This window comes from Trifolium pratense, linkage group LG2 (genome assembly GCF_020283565.1).
Source record: "Trifolium pratense cultivar HEN17-A07 linkage group LG2, ARS_RC_1.1, whole genome shotgun sequence".
Taxonomy (NCBI): domain Eukaryota; kingdom Viridiplantae; phylum Streptophyta; class Magnoliopsida; order Fabales; family Fabaceae; genus Trifolium; species Trifolium pratense.
This window is the reverse complement of record NC_060060.1, coordinates 28,894,392-28,910,984: the sequence shown is the minus strand read 5'-3', so window position 1 is coordinate 28,910,984 and position 16,593 is coordinate 28,894,392. Positions and strand designations below refer to the sequence as shown.

The 16,593-nt window shown below is 30.9% G+C and overlaps 1 protein-coding gene across 1 annotated transcript; it reads left to right on the top strand.

The window, feature by feature from the left end:
* Positions 1 to 4,047: 4,047 nt before the first annotated feature.
* Positions 4,048 to 10,605, top strand: LOC123905567. Its single transcript, XM_045955226.1, has 6 exons — positions 4,048 to 4,410; positions 4,541 to 4,758; positions 7,956 to 8,005; positions 8,561 to 8,638; positions 9,035 to 9,659; positions 9,858 to 10,605. The coding sequence occupies exons 2-6, from the start codon at positions 4,612 to 4,614 to the stop codon at positions 10,416 to 10,418; spliced, it is 1,461 nt and encodes a 486-aa protein (XP_045811182.1). The 5' UTR covers positions 4,048 to 4,410; positions 4,541 to 4,611; the 3' UTR covers positions 10,419 to 10,605.
* Positions 10,606 to 16,593: the final 5,988 nt, after the last annotated feature.

Below are 16,593 nucleotides of genomic sequence, written 5' to 3'. Positions count from 1 at the left end.
TGCTTGACATGTGCAAATGCTAAAGCTCCAAAGATTTTCAAGTTAGAGTAGTCTGCCGGCTTGCCACTCCAAACCTCCATAGGTGTCTTTAGATCAATTCCTGTTGATGGACATCTGTTGATCAAATATGCAGCAGTGTTAACTGCCTCTCCCCAGAAACTCTTGGGTAATCCAGCTCCCAACAGCATACATCTCACGCGCTCCAGCAAGGTCCTGTTCATCCTTTCAGCCAGTCCATTCTGCTGCGGTGTGTATGCAACGGTCTTATGCCTCTTTATACCTAGTTTCCTGCAAAACTCATTAAACTGCTCTGAAACAAACTCCAGGCCATTGTCAGTCCTTAAAAGTTTTAGTTTACTTCCTGTTTGATTTTCTATTAAGGTATGCCATTCTTTGAATTTTTCAAAAGTGTCACTTTTATTCTTTATTATGTAAACCCATACCCTCCTAGAGTAATCATCAATTATTGAAAGAAAATATGAACCTCCCCCATGAGTAGACACATATGCTGGACCCCAAAGATCCGAGTGAACATACTCGAATGGCCTAGTAGACTTATGCACTCCCACCCCAAACTTAACCTTATGTTGTTTTCCTAGAGTACAATTATCACAAAAGTCTAGTTTGTTCAATTTTTCTTTCCCTAGTAAACCTTGTTTAGCTAGTTCAACTAAACCCCTTTCACTAACATGACCTAACCTCAAATGCCATAGTTTAGTTATGTCTGCATTTTCAACACTAGTTACTAATGCATTAGAAATAACAGTTGAACCTTCTAAAATGTAAAGACCATTCATTTTAGACCCCTTAGCAATTACTAATGCACCATTAGAAATTCTCATTACCCCACGTTCAATCCTAGTACAATACCCTAGATTATCAAACATGCTTATGGAAATTAAATTTCTTTTAAGTTCAGGAATATACCTCACATTCTTCAAAAGGAAATCACGATCGTCATACATTTTAAGACGAATAGTACCCATACCTTGAACCTTGCACGCTTTATTGTTACCTAGACGGACGACTCCACCTTCTTTAAGCTCCAAAGTTTCAAAGTACTCCTTTCTTGGACAAATGTGATATGAGCACCCCGAGTCCATGACCCAGCTCTTCTCAGGTTCCCAACTTGTAACTGTCAATGCTCTTGCACTCTCATAACCTTCCTCTTTACTAACGGCAATTTGAGCTGACGAAATACCACCACCCCTTCTCTCAGGGCAATCCTTCTTGAAGTGACCTGGTTCATGACAATGATAGCACTTTAACTTGCCACCACCATCACCCTTTGACCTAGACTTGGACCTATGCTTCTTTCTCTTCCCCTTACTTTTGTTCTCGCTTCTTCCTCTCGCCACATTCAGCCCTTCTCCGCTGTCATCAATCCTCAAGTCTGTCATCTTAGTCATCTCCTTGGTTCTCAAAGCCGATTGGACTTCATCCAAGGTGATAGTACCTTCTTTTCCATAGAGCAATGCATCCTTGAGGTTTTCAAATGACTTAGGTAAAGCACACAATAGGTGGAAAGCTTTGTCCTCGTCCTCCAAGTTCACATCAATGTTCGCCAAATCGTCAATAATCTTATTGAACTCCGAAAGCTGCTCAACCACGGACTTGTTCTCCGACATACGATAGAAGAACAACCGTTCTTTCAGACACTGCTTATGTGCCAAGGACTTGGTCATATACAATGCATCAAGCTTCGACCACATCCCTGCAGCAGTCCTCTCCTTTGCTACTTCTCTCAACACATTATCCGCGAGGCACAAGATAATGGCACTCAATGCCTTATCATTCATCTCGTTCTTCTCTGCTGCTGAGAAAGTATTAGGCATGTTCGCAATTCCTAACAAAGCTTCTGAACACTTCTGTTGTGTTAATATTGCCCTCACCTTCACCTTCCACAACCCAAAGTCGTTACTCCCGGTGAACTTCTCAATGTCCCACTTAGAACCCATGATACTTAAATCGTTTGATCCTTTGCCCCACGGTGGGCGCCAATTGTTGTGAATTCGGATTGAATCACACCAATAAAATAATTGATGTGTGGAGCAAATAACGATTAAGCAATCAAATAATGAGATCGGCAATAAAAATCACAAATCAAAAGATAAAGCGATAAAAGAAAAGAACACAAGAGAATTGTTTACCCAGTTCAGTCAATGTGACCTACTCTGGGGGAGAGAGCAGCTCTCCGATCCACTATCAAACTTGTTCTTTGATTACAATGAAATTCACCACAAGAGTTACAAGATTTAGAGTTTTTCCTAAATCTACCCTAAGCCCGAATTTCTTCCCGTGACCAAGAAATTCAATATGAAAGTGTTTCCCAAGGTGATAGAATGTTTCCCTAACCCTAGAGTCTTCCCAAGATGAAATCTCTCAACCCTAGCCTTTTTGTTAGCCTTTGAAACCCTAAAAACCCCTTAAAAAAGTCAGAAAACGCATAACATATATATATATATAGGCCCGCAGACACTACGCCTGGGCGCAGCCTCCCACGCCTGGGCGTGAGCAACCTGAGTTCAGCCCAGTTTTTTCACGCCTGGGCGCCAACTCCCACGCCTGGGCGTGAGCAGGCAGAGACTACCAAAACATGATTTTCTGATTTTTACATTATTTCAAGGCAATATTCAACAAGTACTAATAAAATATTAAATGTCACTTTTTCTATTATACCCTACTATATTTTTTTTTTTAATTATATAACTTATCTTTCGCACACAATTAATAAAAAAAATTATCAAATAATTCATAATTTTTCTTTTTCAAAATGACTTATTGAACAAACATGTCAATCTATGAGTTTATCTTCTAAACCAAAGCATATGATAGGACAATGAGCAAACACGAAAGGATACTTTCTCTAATTTTAAGTATACCTTTTCTTTTGGTTCAAAAAAATTATACCTTTTTTTTTTCTTCTTAGGGCCCGTTTGGTGCACAGGATAAGAGACAGGATAGGATAACTATATCATATCCTGTCTCAATCCAGTGTTTGGTGACACAACAAGATATGATAAGTTAATCCTGAAGTTTATCCTATCTTGTTTCTCTAGTTAAAATCCTTATCCTGAATTTGAGCTGGGTTACCAGCAGAATAGGATAAGAAAAAAAAAATCGTTGATTTATTCTATAAAATATATTTTAAAATAAAAAATTGAAAATTGAAAATTAATAAAATAATTTGATAGTAAATTAATAATAAAATAATTAATTTTTAAATATATATGTGATTTTCTCACAAGGGTAATTTTGTAATTTATATAATCTAAAAAATCAAAATTCTCCTAAAATTACAATATTTTAAATTAAAATAATTATTAAAAAATTGCAAAATAAGAATATTAATTTAAATTTAATAACAACTTAAATATAATTCTTTTGCAATGGTAGTTTTATTATTTACATATATCATATATTTATTTAGCTTATCTAACATGTATAATTGAGTTATTTATTTGATCATGATTCATATAAAAAACTTAATTTGTTTATTTTCTCATGATTTGTATTTAAAATTTAAAGTTATTTGATTACTTTTTCTTTTTGTACAATTACTTATTTATATTTTTATTTATAAAATTCAAAGTATTACAATATAATTTTTAACAAATAACAATTGTTTTACGAGGGTAATTTTGTCATTTAAATATGTTATGTATCTTATCATATTGGTATGAACAAATATGTATTAAAAATATGATATAATAGTTATCATGTTTGTTATCCTGTGTGCACCAAACACAGGATAGGATAACTGTTATCCTGCTGATATCCTATCCTATCACTATCCTGTTGTATATCCTATCCTATAATAATCCAGATACCTTATTACCAAAAAAATGAAAATAATAATTCAAATATATCTCTTTATTCAATGAACCTAAAAAAATAATTTTTATTTATATTCAAAATCAAAAGTAGTATAAATAAAAAAGAAACAACAACCAAATCATCAATTAATTCTTACCAAAAAATAAATCATTAATTAATTAATTAAAGAATAACACTACAAAAAGTGATCAAGGATATAACCGTCATTTCAAAAAGAATCCCCATATAAACCACCATTATAGATAGAGAGAGAAAATAGGCCAGCGAGAGAGAGAGAGAAACAAAAAAAAAAAAACCGTAATTAGGAAAACACAATTGTCAATTGGTTCATCATCATAATCCATTCATTATTTTTTCCTATTAGCTTTTGATTTTGATGTTATTATTGTTGTTCTTGTTGTTGTCTTCTTCATCGTTATTGTTTAACCTTTCAAATCGAATAGAATAATTTACCTTTTTTTTTATATACAACAAAAAAACAACCTCATAAAACCACCTTAAACCAACAAAAACCACCATTCCCCGAAATTCCCGCCGGAAAACCGCTTTTTCAGTTTTCATCCTCCGACACCGGTAAGCCTTATTTTCACGCCGTCGTTTCCGGTTATCAATGTTGCCGGAGAGGATGGTGGTTGATTTATTTTATTTATTTATTTATTTATTTTGAACAAGGCGGCGTTTGCTAACGTGAACCGGTGCGCAGGTTGTTATTATCATTTCAAAAAGGAAGGTAGTGGTTATTATTTTTAATCCTGGACGTACACGTGTACGTTGATGGGGACGGAGGTGATGGGTAGATGGGGGACATGGGAGGAGCTCCTCCTTGGTGGGGCGGTTCTCCGCCACGGGAGTCGTGACTGGAACGTTGTTGCCGCTGAGCTTCGAGCACGAACCGTTTATCCTTACATTTTTACCCCTGAGGTACTCTTAATTATATTTAATAAATTTGGATTTTGTTTTATTATCCTCACATATTACATTTTAACATTTTTTTAGAAGAGTTTAATTGTTGTGCATCATTGGTGTAAATTTTTTTTACACATGTATCCAATGACGCGTTGTTACATTATTTAATAAATGTGACACATCATGTGTTTTTAAGTACCATACATGATATGTTGGTATATTATTGGACGCATGTCCAAAATAACTTTACTCCAACGGTACATATAAATTAAATTCTTTTTAGAATAGCTTGTCAAAGAAAAAAAAGTAAAACATTTTAAGAATATAACATATTTAATAATTAAATTAAAAGATTTGCTGTGATAAAAAAAAAATTAAAAGATTTGTAATTCTTTAATTAATTTTTCATTGTTTTTTATAATATAAAAAACTAAGGGTCTGTCTGGCCCAACTTTTTTTAAGCTTATGCAAACAGCTTATGCAATATAAATTAAGTTTTATGATATTTTATAAGTTCACACTAGTGAAAATTGTAATTTTATAAGCTATTTTATCATAAAGTACCTTGACAAACTTATAATAATATATAAAAATTGCATAAGCTCTAAATAAGAGGAAAAAAGTCAGGTCAAACGATACCTAATACACATTGTGTGCTTTTTCAGTTTTTTTTTTTTTTAGTATTGTAGTAATTGATTTTGACATTTTTTTTTCCTATCTAATCTAATCGTATAATAAAGCTACTATGTTTGATTTAGTGATGAGAGATTTGAGAAGTATGTTAGAGGTCCTATATTTTTTATATGCAGCTCATTATGAACCAAAACAAAAATAATCTAATTGTATAGTGGCTAAAGTAAACTCATATTTTAAATAATGTGAAATTTTGGGTTTGAATCCAAGATTAGTCGAAGTGTTATTGTAAAAGGAATTGTATAGTCAACAGATCACCCTTAAAGTTTTTGATAGAAATAATTTTTAATCAAATTTTACTTTTTTCGCTGTCGAACCGTGAATTATCGGGATCTCTTTTCTTGAGAACTAGAGAGTCAATATTAAAAATAAATAAACACAGTTAAAAATTTGTCAAAAATAAAATTCATTGTAGGATAAGTATGAGTATGATTAAAATTAAATATTTTTAATGATTATAATCTATTGGTATTACAAAAAAAAAAAAACTTTATACTCCCTCTATCCTAATTTATAAGCAAAATTTTACTTTGATTCATTCAACAATGGATGTATTTGGTCTATAATATAGGCCAGATACATTAGTTTTTCAATGAATCTAAAAAGTTGATTTTTGCTTGTAATTAAGGATGGAGAGAGTATTTACTAAAAAAATCTTTATATTTACTAAAAACAATCTTTATATTTACTAAAAAAATAATTCTGCACGTGACTATGAATAGAATTAAATAACCATAACATAATACCGGTAATCTATTAGTCAAAGACTTTTTTTTAAGGTAATGCGGGATATAAATGGAAAAACAAAAAACGCAAAACCAAAGGAGGTGGGTTGTTTTTTTGTTGGTAAGTCAAAAGAGGTAGTTTAAGAAAATAAAGTAGAATATTAATATTTTCGTGTTTATAAAACAAATACTATATTTTCATATTAAATAAATAAGGAAAATGCTAACCGGTGCCCCCGGGGCACTGGTTAAGGTAATTAAAGATAGTAATATTATCTTGAAACTTGTGAAGTCAACATCTTAAAAGCTTACATTTTTGTTTTTTCAATGCAATTTTTTTGTTTTCTTTCCCTTTTTAGTTCCTTAACTAGTGCCCCGGGGGCACTAGTTAGCATGACCCAATAAATAATTATAAAAACAAAACATAATAATAACTATGATGCAAAAGTCATGACCATCGCCTATTCCCTAAGCTTAACTCAATTGGTAGGATATCACATATAGTATGCTGAGTCGGGGTTCCAATTTCAGATACTCCACTTATTTACTATTAAGGTGAAATTTTTAACCACTAAACTCCTAAAAAAAAGTTATCACTATCACCTGTTGTAGCGACCGGTGAGTGAGCGTTCCCTCTTTGACTCATTAAGCTGATTTCGTTGCATATAATCATTTTTTTAATATAAGTCCCTGTTTGCTCTAACGGCATTTGTCTACGAATGTTCAATGAATCATTAGTCAACAATCAACATACTGTACCAAAAAAGAATTATTCCCTTATGTTTCTAATATAAGAAAATTTAACTATACATTGAAATATTAATATAGACTAGATAGATTAATATTTCAATATATCTAAAAAGTGAATTTCTTCTTATATTAAGGACTAGAATGAGTACTTACCAACGAATATTTATAGTTATACCATTTTAAGTTACTCCCTCGATTTCTTTTTACTTCAAGACAGTCAATAAATTTTATTATTTTTATGCTATTATTTCTTTTTCTATAATAATATTCTTAATCATTTATGATATTATTTTATTAATTTATTTATTTGAAATTGTTCAAAAAAAATTATTTATTTGAAATCAATAACTAAAAGTATTAATATTATAAAAAAATAACTAAAAGTATTTTTGACAAATTAATATTTAATGTTACATTGAACTTTAAAAAAGGTAAGTAAATGAAAACAATTTTTTTATGCAAATTCAACAAGAAAAAGGAATCGAGGCTAATTCAATTATTTTAATGTAAATTATAAATTCAAAATGAAGAATAAAGTTACTAATAATAACAATAATTAGATCATTTTACGCATAGAAATCAAATATTGTTACTTCGTGCCAATAATAAAATGTGTGGATGTTAATTCAAAATTTTCTATGCGCGCTAATTATACTGTTTAGATAATAAATTTAGAGAATTTTTATAATGATAAGATTTTTTGAAGTATTTTATCAAATTTTAATTTGAAATATTTTAAATACCACATAAAGATAAAAATTTGAAATTCGTTTTTTCCTTAGTTCGCAACCGCTCAAATCCACTTGAATATGTCTTAACCTCGCCCTTACCTTGACAAGAAAATCTCGCTTTGATTCATGCGGGATCGGATTTTCCCCTATATTCAAAGTCGGGGGCGGGGGTAAAAAAGGTATTGATACCCGGCCACACCCTCCCTATTAGTATACAATTTACAGTTTTTAAGATAATATTTATATTTTTGTTTTTTTAAAATCCCATATGCATGTCCTATTTGTGTAATGAATTTTTTTATTACTTTTGTAGGTCTGTAAAGCCAAGTATGAAGACTTGCAACAACGGTATTCTGGGAGCACGTGAGTAGATTTTTTATTTTCTTAAAAAACTTTTCTTATTTACTTATACATTTATTTATATAAGCTTTTTATACTCAACATCTATGAATCACGGACACTCGACAAAACACGGACATTGACACGTCAACAACGACAATAATTTAAGGAAATGAGATAATTCTATACGTCAGTGTCGTGTCGGTTTCAGACACCGAGACACGTCTAATTTGAGGAATGTCCGTACTTCATAGCTCAACATTTCCTATTTACTTTTTTTTAAAATCTTTTCCTATTTACTTATTAGTACATTTATATAAGCTTTTTATACTCAACGTGTATGAAGCACAGATACCGGATAAAACACAAACACTGACACGTCAACACCAACAATAATTTAAAGAAATGACATAATTTAATGTAATTATATATGTCGATGTTGTGTCAGTTTCAGACACTATGACACATCTAATCCGATAAATGTCCGTGCTTCATATCTAAACATTTATATAAACTTTGAAGATTTCATAGAAGTTGTATGTTATGTCTCATTGTATGATGGTAAAATGACAATGTCAGGGCTTGGTTTGAGGAGCTTAAGAAAACAAGAGTGGCAGAGCTGAAGAAAGCTTTGGAACGATCTGAAGATTCTATTGGGTTAGTTGCATGATTATCTTTCTCTTCAAGATTAGTTTTTATGAGTGGACAATAAGTATAAGTATAAGTACTTATTCTTAGATACTACAAGTCATAATTTATTCTAGCTTTGTTTTGCTACATCAAGTACTAATTTGATGGGCATCATCAATAGGAATATACGCACGGACACAGACACGGACACCGAACACGACAACGACCCTGGCATGCGGCGCCGATGATAATTTTCGAAAATGACATGATTCGGTGTAATCATAAGTGTCGGTGTCCGACATTGAAGCGTGTCCGACACCGGGACACACCTAATCTGAGGAGTGTCCATACTTCATAGGGAATATATGATAAGATAAGGGACTAGGGTTTAGTTTACACTTTTAACAAATTTTTTTGTTTCAGGTCTCTTGAATCGAAGCTTGAAGTCCTGAAGGCTGAGAAGAATGAGAAAAACGATAATTGTGAAAATGGACTAGAAAGTCCGGTATCACATGTACCTTCCAAGAAATTGAAGATATTGGAGAGAGTTGAATCTTCCATTAAAGAGACATCAAAGGACGGGCTATCTGCCGGGAGTTTCACACATGAAACGAGGACAAACTGGTCTCCTGAATCTCAGGTTCCAACTAGGTCTGCCGATGATAATGAGACTAAGCCGGAAGTTTCACAATCTACTGAGCAGGCTAAAATTTCGAACGTAGATAATTTGGCACTTGCTTTATATGAAGGACAATTAGGATGTTGTAAAAAACGGAGAGGGAAGAGAAAAAGGAAGGATTGTAGCAGAAATATTAAGGAAGCAGTTAGTGTAGGAGAAAGTGACTTATTAGATTCAGCTGATGTTGTTTCTTGGTGTAAAGAAAGTTCTACCAGTAACTGTGGTGAAGTTGCCAAATCTTCTGTTGATGTAGATAATCAGAAAACTAAGATTTCGAAAAAGCATGGCGCAGAAGATATGGTTAAGATTTTAGATTCTATTTTTGAAACTCAAGGTGCATCTGCCTTCCGTCGAAGACTTGATAGTCAGGTATGTGTAATTAGAGAGTCTTATCTTGTTCATCTGTAATTAGAGAATGAAAATGAAGTGATTAGCGCGCATTTTATATTTGGTCACCTTAACAAATCATTTTCATCTTATCGCGAATAAAAAATAGAATATGCATATTTTATAAGGCACTATGCAGTCATAGAATAACTAGTGCATTCCTTTCAAATTTGGCAACAGAAAAGAGGAAGGTACAAGAAAATGATCCGGCGGCACATGGACTTTGACACTATAAGGTCAAGAATTAGCAACCAAACAATTAAATCAACCGTAGAACTATTCCGAGATTTGTTGCTACTCACCAACAATGCCTTAGTCTTCTACTCGAAGAACACTCGCGAGTATAAAACTGCTCTCCTTCTAAGAGAAATAGTCACCAAAAAAATGAGGGAGAGTTTCAAGGATAGTAATAGTATTGTTAGTAGCAGCAAAGTTAGCAAAATCGCTGAACCTAACGAGTCTATGAAATTACCGGTGCATAATCTTCATGTGAAACCAAGAAGTGTTAGACCAGGTAACAGAAAAATCATTGCAAAGGCTGGTGGTGGCAACAACTCTGCATCCGGGACATCACAAGGAGCTAAGAAGCCGATTAAAGCTGATTCTTCGCCTTCCGTGGAATCCTTAAATGTCATGAAAAAAACTTTTGGTAGACCGAAAAGAGTTGAACGTGTGACTTCAGATCAGAAGACTACAACAACGCCAACGAAAGGAAAGAAAAGAGTTAGAACAAAGTCATAGCAATATAAGGTTACCAATAGATTTTATTTTTTTTGTACAAAGATTTTCTCCATTTTGGTTTGGTGTTTTTTTGGATTTAGTTTAATGGAGGATGAAAGTTCATGCAACCAACTAAAATGAACTTTGGTTAGATGTAGAAGGGAAACTAACTACAAATATATGAAATAGTTCTAAGAAGTTTTAGTAATGTGGATAAGTTTCTAATCAAATAGTCACATGTTTTGTTTTTGCTAGCATCAAAGTGGCTTAAAATTTGATGCAAATAGTAAGCAAATTATTTTTTGGCAATGGATGTGACTCCCTATCAACTTCTTTAGTCCATTGATATTTTCCTATACTACTATAAAAACTTTTATAATCTTTTTTGTTTTGTCGGAATGAAGCATTTTTTGTGAAAAGTAGTTTGTTTTTCTTTGGAATAAAAGAAGGTTGGAAAGAAAATTACAAAGCAATATTTTTGAAATGATTCATCACAATATTATCATCAAGAAGTAAACTAATTTGAGTAGCAGGTTTCTCATAAACTATCAAATTAGAATCACCATTACTTATTCACCTTAAAAGGTGAAATTCTAGCCAATGAACTACGTGACTAAAATAAAAAAAAAATTGAGAAAACTTGGAGAAAAAAATAGAGAGATCAATTTTCCTATCATATTCAAGTTTTCTTGCTATTTAAAGTATGTCATGAAAAAAAAATTGCTAGACCGAAAAGAGTTGAACGTACGACTTCAGGTCAAAATGAAATAAGAGTTAGAACAAAATCATAGTAATGATTTTAGTTAAGGTTTACTCAATAGGTATATATATTTTTGTACAATGATTAATTTTCTCCATTTTGGTTAGGTGTTTTTTTTCTTTTGGTTTAGTTTAATGATTGAGGAAGGTTCATGCAACAATCCAAATGAACTTGGGTTAGATGCAGAAGGGGAACTAACTACAAATATATAAAATAGTTCTAAAAAGTTTTTTTTTTTTTTTTTTTTACGAAATCTAAAAAGTTATAGTTAACAATTGAAATATATCGATATTAAGATGACTAATTGGTTAAAATCACCATTTCCCTTTTTTCAATTTATTATTTTTTATGGATAAAATGATCAAATACGACGATTATTATAAGACTGGATATTTCTATCACTATTTCCAATTTTTCTAGTGGTGCTCATAGTTTACGTGATGGACAGATTTAATCCATGTCATTCCAAAATTTTTGCTGCCGGCATGTGGGATCTTTATCACACGATAGGTGTGTTGTTTGGTGAAAAGTCAATTGAACAACGAAAAGTAAGATTTTTTTTTATAGGCACAAATATAAATATGACGTGTTAGACACACTCACAAAACAAATAAAAATTAAAAAGAAAAGAAATAAATTGATGTTGATTGATGTGATTATATTATTTTTGTTTTAAATTTTTGGATTAGTGTATGTAACCAAATAAAACATTATTTAGGTTTGTGCCTAGGTAAGTCTTCTCCGAAAAGTAATCTATCCTAAAAAAAATGTAATCTATTACTGACTTGTTTATTTTTTTAAAACTATTTCTTTATTTGTAAAAAAAAAAATTCTTTATTTCTATTTTTAAAAGTTTATGTAAAGATCAAGTTAACTAATATCTTTAGGACACCAGTTCAAAAATCAAACAAAATAAGATTTTATATTAAAAATAGCATTTTTTATATTTTAAGTAGTTGATTACACAAATTTCAAAGTATTTTTTTTATATTTTTCCGTGATATTTTTTATTTTATAAACAATTTTCACGCTAGTATATTATACTTTCAAAGTATTTTTGTTATAAACAATTTTCAATCTTATTTTACTCTTAACATTATATTATTTCATTTAATTAAACGTAAATAACTCTTTTAGTTGAGATTTTGTATCTTAATTTGCAAGTTGAAACTCACATTTCTCAATTATTCAACACTTAAGACTCTATAGAAGAAAAAATAGAAACCAATAAATTGAGAAAGAATATAGGTTACCAACCCTTTAAAGAAAGATATGGGAGGGGTTAAGGGGGAAGAGAGCATGGGTGTGTTAGGTGAGGTTTGGTTCCCTACCACAACTGCCCCATCATTTTGAAATTTAAAAAATAATCTTTGAAACTAATTACATTTAATAATTTTTTAGATTTAGGTAAATATCTTTTTTTTATATTAATGAAAAAAATTAAAAATGATAATTAAAAAGAAACCAATATAATAATAATCTAACTCATTTCTGCTCGATTTTCTTTTTTGGTGATAGTAGAGACCATGGTGGAGAGTAACTAGGTGATTTTTATTATTTTATTTATTTTGGAGATAATTTATTTTGGGTTGTATGTGGGGTGATGCATTACTGGCCAGAAAATTTGAAGATGAATCCAAGCTTTGGTATGCCAAGTGCAGGTGGCAATAATTTACTGGACAAAAGCTATTCCAGTCAAACTTGATAATATTATAAATTAATTAATTAATAAAAAACTACTCTCATTTATACCAAAAAGAAAAACTACTTTCATTTTTCTTTTCATAGATGTGCTATTTTGTTCCATGCTTACTTTTAAGTAACATTTATTCTTTGTTTTTTTTAATCCGGAGTACTAATTTAGCGGCTATTTTGTTCGGAAGGCTAGCTATTGACTTTACAACCTGTTTTTTTTTATGTAGACGAAGATTTTATTTGGCACAAATATGTTCGCTTAAAGACTTTTATATTTGTATAGAGATTTTTACGATACAAGTTGTCGATAAAAGCAAACTTGATAACTCGTGACATTATTACTTCAGAAACTCACTTTTGTGTGTTCGAATGTGGTGGCGTCGAGTCAGCTCAACACTTATTTCTCTCCTGAAATATCTTCAATTCTCTTTGGTAGTTAGTTCGGTCGTGTATTGGCTTTTTGTTGATGTATTAAAAATCCCTTGCAAAATCAAATACCAATTTAATAATTTACCGGTAAAATCTGCGCACATATTTTTTTACTAATAACGTAATTTTTTGTAGGTTGATTAATGTACACATTTTTTTATTTATACAAAGTACAATTTTATTTGAGTTGAGATTAAAATGGACTGCGAATGATGAACGACAGTTGGTAACTTAATAAATGTCGATCACTAGATTTTGCCATACCACCAGAGAGTATACATAAATGTCAAGTACTATTGTCAAAAATAAAAATGGCAAGTACTATTGCTATAGTTACTAGTTACTGCATAGAGTATGCTGCAGACAGAGTATATTTTGCATTATTAGAAGGCTTTATTTTAGAACCAACCAGTTGCATATTTTTGGTTACATAAGAGAAGAAAAAAAACAGAAAAATAAAAAAGAAGACAATGGGATTACTCCCGAATAAACTCTACACCCCATGCATCTTCCAAAAGAGGTCTCAACAGATCACTAGGCGGAGTAGAGATCTTCACCAAAGGCGAGTTCGAGATAGCACCTATTTTTGCCAAAACATCCGCACAAACATTTCCCTCACGCAGCGTGTGAGTAATAACCACCTCCCATTCATTTTCTAGCATCCTCCGAATATTATGAATCTCATTAGCAAAATGGTGATGCGGTGTCACCCCTTGCTTAATTAAATTAACTGCGAGCAACAGAGAACTTTACGGTAACCATTCTCCCAACACAACTTTAATCCTTGCCATATAGCCATTATTTCAGCACATAAAATATTTTTTACTGTTGCCGCTCCATAATAACTCATTATTGATGAAACTAAAATTTTAAAATATGTTTGAGATTTGTAGGATCTACACTTCAGTATAGAAAATAACAGAAAATAAATAAAAATTAATCCATAAAATTTTCTGTGTATAAGTCGAAACATAGTTTTGATCCAAAAGAAATACTATAAATAAATAAAATTAATTCTTTAATAACACATTTAATAGAATGAAATACAGTACACTGAAGTGGGAGTAAGGCATTTATAAAATGATTTTAATTATAAAATTGATCTGTGACCAAATTACAATAATAGTGCCTTAATTAATTATTAATTAACCAATCAATTTATAAAATAAATGAGCATAAAGTCTGTTTTAAAAACAAACTGAGACTAAAGTCACACGTTTTCCCAAAATCTCTCCTTTCTTTTTTGTTTTCTTTTTAATTTTTATTTGTTAAAACTTAAAAGAGACAGAAAATGAAGAACAATGTCAAAACTTTTATACGTCTAGCTAATATCGAACTTTACAAATTAATTCATGTTTGTGTTGTTTTCTGTGGTTACACAAATGCCACTTGAAATTTAACAACAAATGATATAAACAAAAATTATTTTTTTTTAGGTTAATTACATATTCAATATATTTGGTCTATATTATAGGTCAGATACATTAATTATATAATGAACCTAAAAATGTGATTTTTGCTAAGAAGGAGTATTTTTTGACAATGAACAGAAGACTTATTTTCACTTCTGCAAACGATTTTAATCTCTCTCTTTTTTTTTTGTTGTGAATAAACGATTTTAATCTCTATTGTTTAAGTAAACATATGTTTAGACGATTATAAAAATATCCCGTTAAACATTAAATAAAAATTAAATACGGAGATTTAAATAATGTGATATAAGAACATCTTTAATAGGAGTATAAAAAAAGTTTCTTAAAAATAAAATATTGACTCGGCATGCAGTGGAAGATTTTGAGTTTTATAAATTGAGTCAAAGTTGCTTAATTAAGATACGTCAAAAGTGTATCGAATGCTAGTCTTTTACCCAAGTTATGTCCTGAAAAATCACCTGGATGACCTTCACATTGAAAGGCGACTCTGCCAAATTAGTAAATGGGAAAAGAATCGGAACTAGGCTCTTATGAAAGCTCGTTTTGGCTTTTATTTGAGGAGGAGATAACTAAATGTTGGGACTGCTATTTGTTTCATACCTGAAATGAAAAGAAAGACAAACACGTCATGGATTCCTCTATTTGCTATTTCAATACCGATTCTTGAAACCCTGAATTAAGGGCACTACTTAGGTAAGAAAACATATAATTAAAATATTAATTTCATGTATCTAGAAGTGTAAAAATGAGAGAGAATATGAAATATGGAAGAGAGTGAGATGATATTTTTGAATTAAGAAACTTAGGGATAAAATCACTTAAAGTAAAAAAAAAAAAATACTTATAAGAGTATCATAAAATTAAGTCGGCAGATAAGAGTCCACTTAATATTATAAAATGAATAACTTAAAATTCTATCATTGCAGATGCTATAAAAATAAAGTTCTAAGCAGATTTCAATCATTTTCTCTTTTTTTTGACCGGACATTTCAATCATTTTCTAACTATATATATATATATATATATATATATATATATATATATATATATATATATATATAGGGGTTTTCTAACTTAGACCCAGGGGCGGAGCTGCATGTGGGCTGGGCAGGGCCATGGCCCGCCCCAAAATTTTTTATTTTTTTTCATGAGTACACTATGTAGCGGCGGTTTTGTTAGTAGATAGCGGCGGTTTAAAACCCCCGCTATGTCGTATTTTATTCAGAACTCTCCCACTACGCTTTAGTTGCGGGGGTTTCAAACTCCCGTTAAACTTGTTCTGCTATTTTTATTTTTTATTCTTAATAGTTCAAATGTCCCTTTTAATTTACTTTTTGAAGCACCTCTTCTAATGTTATATTATTTAATAACCTATTAAATGTTATAAAATGTGTTATTTATTTTGTCAAAATATTCTTTTTGTTTTAAAAAGTACTTAATTTTTTTATTTAAAATAGAGTTTTAGTGTATAAACATTCATGTTTAATCTATTTTTGGTTAAAAAATTATAATTTTTTGTGAGAAAGATTCATATAATATTACAATTATAAATGTGAAGTTTACACATGAATTGACTTAAAAATAGGACAAATGTCATGATGAAAAACATTCGGAAAGACCAAAACTTGCTTGAAATTTTTTAAAGAGATTAAAATTGAAATATAGTATATTGATAAACTCTAAAAACTTATTTAATCCTTATGAGTATAATCATAGTAATAATACATGAATTTCAAATATTTACGGTTCAAACCCCGTTTATATTTATAGCGGCCCACCCCAGTTTTTTCGTCTTGCTCCGCCACTGCTTAGACCCTAGTTAGGTCTAAGTTAGCAAGGTGCACCTTTTCAATTGGATCAAAATACCCATTCTTTTTAA

What these genes read in the sequence shown, in the direction of transcription:
- LOC123905567 (XM_045955226.1), top strand. Translation starts at nt 4,612, where the DNA reads ATGGGGACGGAGGTGATGGGTAGATGGGGGACATGGGAGGAGCTCCTC. An exon ending in CAACGGTATTCTGGGAGCAC is followed by an intron (nt 8,006 to 8,560) that starts GTGAGTAGATTT and finishes TGACAATGTCAG; the next exon opens with GGCTTGGTTTGAGGAGCTTA. An exon ending in CGATCTGAAGATTCTATTGG is followed by an intron (nt 8,639 to 9,034) that starts GTTAGTTGCATG and finishes TTTTTGTTTCAG; the next exon opens with GTCTCTTGAATCGAAGCTTG.